We start from the raw sequence: 11,005 nt of genomic DNA on the forward strand, positions 1-11,005 counted from the left end.
CAACTGCACATTGTAAAAGGCGCAGGATTTGAATCAGCGTTCTCCATGGCAAACAGGGGAGGGTTGGATTTTTCCACCAAAGTGCCACTGTCCCAGTTCACCGGTTCAGTGAAGGCTTGGGAGATCCCGTGAGCCATGGCCACAGGAACTTCACTGTCCGCTTAGGTGGAGCAAAAGGCATTGCTTAGGCAAAGGATGGGGCTGCCTTGCTGAGATGGGGATTCTAAAGAGTAGCAGCAAAAATACCTAAAAGTGCCACAATGTTTTTCAATGGCTGGGAGCCTTTCAAATATATTTTCTCAGCAGTTCTTCCAACAACCCTGTAAGGTAGGCCAGTATGATTTTCCCCATAGCGACAGGTAATGATGAAGGCCAAAAGGAGGAGAATATTGGCTTTCCTAAGGCCATCTGATGAGTTCCTGGGACAGCTGACATTGGGACTGGAGCCTCCCTTACCGTTTGCACACTGTCGCCCCCAGACATTCAGATCACACATTTCTCAACATAAAATAAAGCCTTTTACCCCTCACTTAACCAGTCTGGGTCTTCTTTGCCTCAAGCCTACTTCAAAATATCCTTTGTTTTTTCCAGAACTCAGCTCCCCGGTATTATTTTCCCCTATAAATCCCAAGTCCTGTCTACCGGAAAGCACAATCCTTCTCCCCATAGACAAAGGATGTCTGTGGCCAAGCAACACAATAATGATCTCTGCTCAGCCTTATTATCTAGTGGCCAGCCTTGGTCTGCAGCAATTCCTTATGGCTTTCCACTTGTCCTAAAAGGGGCAATATGGGAGCCAGAAGTGCCCCCCCCCCCAGTGGACTGCCTTTGGTAGACCTGATCTCCTCAATTCTCAGGGAGGTCCGTAGTCCAAACTCTGCCGCCCCAAGTTGCTGCTGTTGCTGTACTGACAAGAGGCTGGCAACTGCAGTCGGATAAATGCACAGGGCTATGGTCCAGCAGAAAAGCCAAGCCACAATGTTTGTTTAGTCACAAAGTCGTGTCCGACCCATCGCGACCCCATGGACAACATTCCTCCAGGCTCTCCTGTCCTCCACCGTCCCCGGAGTCCACTCAAGCTCACGCCCACTGCCCCAGTGACTCCACAGAGCCACCGCATCCTCTGCCGCCCCCTTCTCTTTTTGCCGTCAATCGTTCCCAGCATCAGGGTCTTCTCTAGTGAGTCCTTCCTTCTCATGAGGTGGACAAAACTTCCGCATTTCTGCCCTAAGAAATGAAGGATGGATCTTCCACTGGAAGAAGCACCATTTAAAATACTGAGCACGGCATTTTGCAATGTGCATAAAATGGGACTCTCACTATAAACTAGGGGTTGCACATATCCCTGGAGTTGGAGGGAATTTCAGTCCTTTGATTTCAGTTTCACAGGGCAAGCTGCAAAGTTGTCACTGTTCTATTTTGATCGGCAAATTTGCCAACTCCACAGAAGAAATGAAATTAACATAAGCTGGACGCAATCTGTGCTGTTGTTGTTTGTCCTACTTACATAAGGTTGAAAAAAAGGGGGGAAAATAAGGTCCCTCCTCATTTTCAAGCATGAATGAGAAGGACGTTTTAAAAATAGCTGCAGAAAAGCCCTAAGATAATGTACCATCTTGGGAAGCTATGAATGAATAGTCACTGTGGACCTCTCTCAAACTGCAAGCTGTTAAACGTGAAGGATGAGGTGTGTTTTTTGCAGTGTTTATAATGCAGCTTTGTCAGGAACATTTGCAAAGTGGTTCCTGACTCCTGCTAGTTAAAAGAGTATTTGCTGGGGTCAAGCTGCAGTTCCTCCAACGCGCTGGCCTGGGGGATCTTCCAAGGAGCACGGCTTAGATTGCAAGCCCCGCCTTCTGGAGGAAATCCCTTTGGCGGGCATCCACTCACTGCTGTCCAAACTGAGATTAGGGACCATGTTGAAAATCCCTCTGCCGGGGCACACCAGCAGCTGGAACCATCACACGTCTCTCTGGAGACGGCAGTGGGACAATAAGAGGCAGCGCCATGGGGACCCCTGTGCACGTGCAGATCCCAGCATGCCCCTTCCATGCTGCAGATGCCAGGCTACGGCCAGTGGGAGCAGCAGGTGCTGGGACTTGCCCCCTTCGGGGGAAGTGCTTGCTCTGCCCACGTACGGGTGGGTCTCGTTCTGCCTCCTCTGCTTCCCCATTGGAGGACAGAGGCAGAGCAGCTGAGTGCCTTTTGCACCTCCACGGGGGACGCAGAGGAGACCTGGGACCTCCACGTTTCCCCGCCTCCTTCCCCCATTGCAGGAAGGGGGCAGGGCATGCAAAGCATAGGGAGACCCGAACTGGCCTCCTTGGGAAAACCCATGGGCCATGCAGCCCCTGGAGGACAGGGAAGGAGGCCGTTGAGCCCCCGATCACACGGTCACGAAAGACGAGTGCACCGGAGCCTCCACTGAGGGTCGCCCACAGGGGGAAGCCACGGGCGGTCTTGTTAAAGGGGTTCTCCAAGGGTTTGAGGGGAGGGCCTCAGTCTGTCCCACCAAGTTAGTTCTTCATAAGCGGTTCTTCTTCGGATTTTGGAACTGACTGACTGTTCCTCTCTTCCTTCCTCACGGCAGATGAACACCTCACTTTTGGGAAGTATTGGCATGCTGAATTCTGCACCGCAGCTTCGCTGTATTAAAACATACCAGGTACCCCCGGTGCAGCCCGCTTCTCCAGGCTCCCACAATGCCCTCAGACTGGCCCGGCTCATCTGGACTTCCAACCGCAATGTTATTCTTATGGCACACGATGGCAAAGAGCATCGGTTTATGGTGTAGAGTCCGTGCGTGCGTGCGTTTTGCTCTAAATACAATTTTGTTTGAAATCCCCTGTAATTCTATCTCCCTTTTTGCAATGGTAACACCGCGGAGGCCATACCAGAGTCCACAAAAGTTTTCCAGCAGCATCGGCCAGATGGCATTTAACTCGGCAGCCGAGATCAGCTTAAGCTACTGTCGACTGAAGGAGACACACACCAGCTCAGCATCCTTGGCAGAAGTTCTAGCATGCAGGGCACTTCCCTTTTCAGTTGGTGGGGTGGGGTGGGGTGGGGGGAAGACCTTGCAAATGCAGCTCTGTGATGGGCTGTCGCTGCAGTTCTGGAAGAAACGGATTCTGCAGCTGCTGTTTCAGATCACGCCACAACGTTTATACTGGGCTGAATTGAATCACTTTGAGGACAGGGTTTAAATTAGAAACTGTTTTTATTTAAAGTATTTCAAAGCATCATGTTTACAGAAAGCTGATACGTTTACACGAATATTCTTCCAGCGGCTATTGGAGGACGTCTGGGTTAGGAATTTTAGGCCATGCTCCAAACCTTGGCAGGGAAGCGGGCGGGCGGGCGGGCGGCTGCAGATGCCGTTCTCCATGTGCAGTCCCTTGGCCTTTGCTGAGTTGCAGGAAGGAATTAGATGGTCCCGGTGTGCCTGGGAGCTCCCCTGTGCCCACTAGAATGCTGGTTCACAGGATTAAAGGTTTATTGTACCTGTCAAGCTTGGCACTTCTGGAGAAAATATAGGAGAAAGAGGATTCCCTACTTCCTTCAAACCATCATGCTTCCTCATCTACATTTTTGATTGATTTAGAAATGATGCTGTGCTCAAAGAGTGAAAGGACAGCGCTGGTTTTCTTCTGTCAGAGGCTAACTTTGTTTTTCCTTTTATGAAAATGTTCAAGGGTTGGAGAGGAACAATACGAATATCTCTCTTTTTTTTTTTCCTTTGCTGCTAATGTAGATACTTGTTTTCATAAATGCTCCCACGCACAGGTTTTTCTTGAGCTGAGCCTGGCAAGGAAGTGAGGGCCTCTCACATCGACACCGCTTGATTTTATTATGGCATAAACTGATCAGGATTGGCGCATTTGCAATGTTTGCAACATTTTCATTAAAGGACAGAGATTTAAGAGCTGGAAGCATCTGATGAAACACATCACAGGTCATTATCGCAGGAAGTATTAAAAATGTTAATCTGTGATTCAGTTTCAATATTGTTTAGCATTTTCTGTAACAGGACCCATCTGTGCTGTAAACAGTTGTTCACATATCTCCCATGTCTTGTATATTTATTGTCTGGAAAACACCTGAGCATTGTTCATAAGGCAACAGGAAGAAAATATTTTATTTAAATGCTGGTGTGTTTGCACGTGTATTGTGTGTATGCTTCTAGCTTGCATTCCCTTTGCACTTAATCTGGAAAACATGCCTAGAGAATACTCTCAGGGCATGTATGCTTACGTGTTTAACAAAAATGAAGCTTGTAGAATATCCAGAAGCAGAATCTGAAGAAGGAAGGAAAGAGAATGAAAACATGCTGGGTGTACTGAAGTGCTGCTTCTGCTTAGATAAAAATAGTGAGAGTAGAAAATACCGGGAGTTGCGCGGGACTAATTGAGCACCCTTGCTTTCTTGCCACTACTTGCAGCAGGCTTTGCATCAGAGTGATTCTTGGTAGTTTGCATTCATTGATTTTTTTTCTTAAATGACCAGGTGGTCTGTTTAATACAGTGTACATGTAACTTGGATTACATAGGCCACAATCAACATATCTATCTACTTGAGATTTTAAAAGCAGAGCAAGAAGTTGAAGGCCATTAACAATGTTTATCTCCTAGTGCTGTGAATTTATATCCTTTTTAAATATGGCAAAGGCTAAATAGTGTGTGTTTAGTGGTGGTAAAACCTCTTTTTAATGACTCTATGCAACATGCATGTACCTTGTATTTATGAAATGCAGCTGTGGGATTTGGAAAAGACACGAAAGAACTGTCACAAAATGTATATTTTTCTCTATTGAACCAGAATGTGATGACATAAATGAAAAGGAAGAAATAGTTTTTGGTGCATTTCCCATGGACATTCCAGAGGCCTATTCACTTCTCTGGTTTTTACACAACTTTCTTTGTTACTCTGCCATTCCTTTTCTTACAACTCCTGCAGTCCCAAGCTCCACGGGGCTTCTTGGCTTACTGGAGGCAGTAAATCCACACCAGCACTTGCCAGGCCAAGGGGAAAGGTAGTGCTTTGCCATAAAATTTCAGGGGCAAATCACACTACTGCAGTTCAGCAGCCAATCGGGGCCTTTTCCCTTCACCTCCCAAGCACTGATGACCATGCACGAGGATGAGTTCACTCTCGTGTGCACATGCTCCCTGGCACTGCATCAGCCTTGGACACTGCCCCGGGAGCTCTGTGCGATCACGGAGCTGCCTCTCACCTCCTGTTGGCTAATGCTGCTTTCGTGTACTGGGACAAGGCCGGGGTCTTTCCCCTTACACGAAGCTCACCTAGGCCTACCCTATGCAAATTTGACACGACAATAAACATGGCGCTGCCACTGCAAATGACATCCCTGTATCAAGTTCTTTCCAGCCCCTCTTCCAAACACGTCGTAAAACTTATCCATGTCACAATGTTATGAATGTCCCTGCCAAAGCCAGTGAAGTGAGGCAGGTGTGAGGAAACACATACAGACATCAGGCCACAGATGAGATTTACTACACAATAAAAGGCGAGAGCGGGCGACCCAGCAGGCAGCTGCTATTTTCATGTCAGCAGCTTCTGTGTGTCTTGTAACACGGAGCTCCATTCGCTCTTCTGCCAGGCCTGCTGCATTGTACTGAACTGGTACAAATCTACCTAGTGATGCAGTGCTATCCGGGGTCCTTTCACTGGGGGGGGGGGGGGTGATGGTCCCACATATTTGCAATGGAGGATGTTTAGCAGCCAACTCAGTGAATTCTACCCATAGCGAACCAGAAGGGGGGGGGGGGGGGGGTCCTCAAACCCAGTGTTTTTTAATGCAAGTGTAGAAAACTGCAGTCACATCCTTTCATCAAGAAGAAATGGCTTGGTGTTGTAAAGGGTCCAAAACAATTCTGGAGTTGTGGGGCCGGGGCAGTGGAAGAATCTCAGTGTCTCTCTTGCAGATGTGCAGCAGCACATGACTCATTATGTCAGTAAAAAGCAAATTGGGGCTTTTAAACCAATAGAAGAAGCAGCCTACTCAATTTAAACGGGAGAATCAATATTTATGTACTAGTTACTGCAACAATCCACTAGGCCCTGCATGGGGACCCCACAGTACCCCCTCATTGTGAAACAGAGATTTTGCTACTGCCGCTTTTTGCCCCGAAGTCTTAATTCCTCTTGCCTCCTCATCAGCAAATCTACATTGGAGTGACTTTCTCAGCCCTCACTGCAAACTCCACCGTGGCTTCGCTCTTTCAGCACTGCAGTAAAATGTGTATTGTCATTCCAGTGTAAGCATTTAGTGTTTTATTGATTTGTTTAGCACTGTATTTGGATTTGTCCTTGTAAATGTAGAGACGGATGTGGCTTCATTGGCATTTTACAAGCGAAAGATGACATGATGAGGCACCTGTATGAAAATGTTGTCATGACTAAAGTCGCGGCGTGTGGTACCTGATTAAAATGTCTGCCTCAAGAAACAGCCTGATGATTCCACTTACTGGCTGCCGCATGCACCTCATGGCCCTGTAGAGAATGTCCGTGAAATAAATGCTAGATCGGTCTGATCCTCACTTGGATTGCCACCACACGGTGATTGATTGTGCTACGGCTTATTGCCGGCGTGTCACAAGGCAGGCCCGCGGGCCAATTCTGACCTTCCAGAGTCCCCCAGAAGGTCGCATGCCCTTTCCCCCTGCCATCGATCGTTCAGTGGGCTTCTGGCTATGGCGCAGGTTGAAAGGCCTTTGCAATGGTTTTGATGCGGGAAGAGCTGCTGTTCCTGGTTTTGGGCTCCACCCCTTTTGCCTTGGGCTCCTCCCACCCTGGCAGGTGGCTGCTGAACGCTGCTCTTAAAGGGAGTTCAGCCCTTGCACTGAACATGCTCCTGCGCCCCTAGGAAGTATCTAGGCCAAACTAAATGCTATAGTAAATATATGAATGCCAAGCAAGCCGTCCACCGGAAACCTAATTCCCCCCACCCTCCGTAATATGTAAAGGAAGCTGGTATGTCATGATATTTCCATGCACCTCATTTTAGACAGGATATGGAAATGGGAGACTGATCATGTGATGCCCCTTTTTGCAGTAAGTCCACAATCCCATTTATTTGACCTTTAGTTTCACATGTGTTTGGTGGCTTTGGCAGAATGGTGTTAAAAAAAAAAAAAAAAACCAAACACTAAATAGCATCCAAATGTGCCATTTAAATGTAGCCCCTTTGGTACCTGTCTGGAACAAATTACATCAGGGCAGGTGAAGAGTCGTTTTCAGAAGATCCAATTTATTCATAAGCCAACATAAATTAGAAAATAATCAATGGGGGAAATGCTCTTTGTTAAATTTTAGGAGTGATGTAATTACATTTTGAAGGAAGAATGTAGGTTTTTTATTTTAATTGCACCTTCTATAGTGCAGGAAAATAGCCCGTCTTTTCTTGCTGTCTCTCTCTTAAGAAACGGTGATTGAACCAAATTATTTACTGAGATGTTTAGACAAGGACACCTTCCCACTGGGAATGGGCAGAACAGGTTGTGTTCCAGCAATGTTGGACCTGAATCTGCACACCTGCAATTTCACTAGACTTATTCTCAGAAAGGGTCATGGCAGATAGTTAATTCTGCCTCTTTTCCTGGAGGTCTTTATGCAAAAGGTAGGCTGGACCGAGGTACTCATTATGTAACCAAGGAAAGGGGGAGGTGTCAGATGGGCACACAGGGTTCATAACTGCAGCCCTTCCAGCACCTCTTGGTTCTCAAGGTGTGTTCCTGTGTTAAAATAATGAATGGCTTAAATATTTTTCCTATAGGTAGAGTCTGCCCAGTAACCGTTCTACTGCTGATCACATAAACTGATCAAACGCAGAAAGGGCATGACATTAATAGGAAGGTAAAGCCAGGCAGTGCTGGATGAACTTTCACCTTTCACCTCTTCAGCTGACAGACAGAGCTGAGTGTTGAAAAAATCAATACTTAGGAGCCAGGAGGGAAATATTTCCAACCTCTAACTAGAGAATGTATTTTGACAAGGCCAAGATAATCCAAGCTGCACGGGAGAAAGAGAAAAGAAGACTCATTTTTAAAGCTTGACACTTCAAGGTGTTTTTGTACAATGGTTTAGAGAAAGCATCGATAACGTACAAATACCAAAGGTCAAAAAGAAAAGCAGAGAAGAATTTCAGAAATTACATGCATTGTCTCCTTTCTGTTTACTTCTCTAAATAACAGGAATGTAGCCAAGCTTTGACTACCAAATTTAACACACACACACACACACACACACACATATTAAGTAATTAAATGACCCCATGAATTCTACCAGCTTGTCAGTTTTGGGTGGAAAAGTGGGGAGGGACAGAGGGGCGGATTTGCAGGCATCCGTGTTCTGCCTGAAGCAATTTCATTGTCTACCACATCTGCCTTTCTCTTACTGTCTTCCTTTGCCTTATATAAATTGCATATACTATTATCTTGTGAGTTGCTGAGCTTTGTCTGAGGAACAGAAGTGACAGACAGACAGAAACAGGTAGAAACTGATTAATCCTGCACTCTTCTGCTCCATATTTGCATGTATGCAAAAGAGTGTGAACACAGCATGTGTGAAAAGAGCCCGCTGCAAACACTGTGATTCTGCTAATGTAAGGATTCTGTGGAGTGACTGAGTTTTGCACATGGAAGTCGTCACTTAATGCTGCAGTGATTAAGCAATGAATATTCCACTGCGAGCCAGGCTTAAGGCTGCCTTGCTCTGCTCCTATTCCCATTTTTATTGATTTAAAATATTTCTTGGTCATCTTTCAGAGCGAGATCTCTCCTGAGGCAGCAGACAATGATAAAAGTTTCATAATAAAAACCATGTGGTAATGAAAGCAACAGCAGCAAACATTCAGAAAACAACACCCCCCACCATTTAATATAAAACTTGCAACAGGCATCTGCAGCTACAAGCCAGTCCACATTCATTTGTTTATTGGATTTATATCCTGCCTTTTTTCCTTTTAACAAATCCAGAGTGACTTACATCATTCTCTTCCCACTCTCAATCTTATCCCCACAACAACCCTGTGAGGTAGGCTGGGCTGAGAGTCTCTGACTGGCCCAAGGTCCCCCAGTGGGCTCCATGCTGAGCGGGGACCAGAACCCAGGTCTCCTGAGTCTCAGTTCTGCGCTCTTAACCACCTCACCACTCTGGCATGGATCGCGTGAAATCATGTGCAAGTCCGTCCACTGGCACGGCCTTAATAAGCTATGAGTGACTGGACACAACAGTGAGAACTGGTTGCTGGGCCGGCTGTGCCTAAGTGTTTTCACCTGGCATTCTCCTCTGCTCTCCTGCTGCCTGGTCTGCCCCTTCATTTGCCCTCCCTTGACTTTGTAACAATGTTAGATTAGCTAGCCAGTTCCACTGGACTCTTGCTGGAATCTTTTGCAGGCCCAGTGCATGCGCCTTCTTGCAAAGTTCACTGATGTTCCCCATCACAATGTACAGGGATGAAAGAGGGACAGTGCAGAGAGCTGGCAGGAAGAAAATGGATGGTGTTCGTAACCTGACACTAGAGGAGAGCTCTGCCAATACCCTGGACCAGCAAAGCAAAATGAATGGGTCCTAGTCCAAAACAAGCCAGAAGTTTCCCTAGAAGCAGGATGGCAGAGCTGAAACTCTCATACTTTGGGTACATGACAAGGCAAGACTCCCTGGAGAAGATAATCATGCTGGGGAACATTGAAGACGGAAGGAGAAGAGGAATTCCCACTGTGATGGACTTCATCAAGGAAGCCACAGCGTGGGATGTGCAAAAGTCGAGCAGGGCTGTCAGGGACTGGATGTTCTGGAGGACATTCATTCATAGGGCTGCCATAAGTTGGAGAGGACTTGATAGCACAGAAGAACAACTGGCATTCCTTCCCATCTGTCCTGGTTCTTTGTACTATGGGGGTCCATACGAAATGGCCTCATTATGAAACACAGCGACTTTGGCAGAGGAATGAGCGGCAGAGAAAAATGAAAGGCCACTGGGGATGATAGGGAGAGAGAGAGGCAGGAATGTTGGGCTCTGCACAAGCTCCTGCTCCAAGATCGCAGCTCTTCCTTGGCCTCCACCTCTTCCTTGATGCTTAGGGCAATGCTCACTTTGGCATCATATCTCACTCCCTGCTCAGCTCTGCTGCTGTTGGCCTGTATCCCATCAGCCACTGCACCCGAAATTCACTCCCAGGCTGCATCACTCCCTGGCTGTGTTGCCTGCTGCCTCCTCATTGGTCCACATATACAGGCTGGGGGGCCTGGAGCAGTTTCTGCAGGTCCTGCTCTTTCCAAGGGATTTTCTGGCAACCCATCATCCTGGGTTCAGACCACATGATGAGCCATTGCGATTCAGAGAAGCCAGAGGACAAACCATTGTTTCTTATCGTGATTTCTAATTGCCAAATTTACCATGGTGAAGTTCCACGACTGAATTCTGACCAACAAGGGTAAAAAACCACCTTGGTTTAGTGTAACATAAGAGAAAGCAAATGACGGAAAGTTATCAGCCCTGACAAGCCCTGCATTTTGTGCAGGGGCATGTAACATGGAAAGGGAAGGATGGGAGAGGTTGTGAGCTAGTCCTTCCCTCCATTCCCTCAGGCTCCAAAATGCAAGACCAGTTCCTTACAATGCGGGCCATTATTGAAACTTCACAGCTAACAAGACTAAATAGCCTTCTATCAAGTTGTCGGGATCAACTTTGCTCATGTAAAGATATTAGAATCCAAACCTGGAACCTCTCCTCAGTAGAACCCAGACAGTAGAACCCAAACCCCCAGGGTGGTTCTCACCAGACAGTGCGATCTACGGAAGCCTTCTAGGGAAGAGATGGGCAGCTCATCTCTCCCAGTGCCTCCTTACTGGGTCAAGGATTGGATCCTGTACCTGTTCCCCTCTCCTGAAAACCCTCCCATCCCTTCCAAAACAGGCCAGCTCTCATGGTCAGCCTGAGATACTTCAGGAAGAAAACCTGAAGGTGCTTCAAAGGTTTCTG

General features: G+C 47.0%; 1 protein-coding gene across 2 annotated transcripts in view; it reads left to right on the forward strand.

Moving 5' to 3' along the window:
• WDR7 (WD repeat domain 7) overlaps positions 1-3,065 on the forward strand; it is a 234,924-nt gene extending 231,859 nt beyond the window's left edge. For both annotated transcript variants that reach the window (XM_044431250.1, XM_044431252.1), the window contains one exon: positions 2,591-3,065. In XM_044431250.1, the coding sequence (XP_044287185.1) occupies positions 2,591-2,794 (204 nt within the window). In that variant the 3' untranslated portion in view covers positions 2,795-3,065. The remainder of the gene's footprint in view (positions 1-2,590) is intronic.
• The last annotated feature ends 7,940 nt before the right edge of the window (positions 3,066-11,005 follow it).

This window comes from Varanus komodoensis, unplaced genomic scaffold (assembly GCF_004798865.1).
Source record: "Varanus komodoensis strain SLA01 unplaced genomic scaffold, ASM479886v1 scaffold22, whole genome shotgun sequence".
Lineage (NCBI taxonomy): Eukaryota > Metazoa > Chordata > Lepidosauria > Squamata > Varanidae > Varanus > Varanus komodoensis.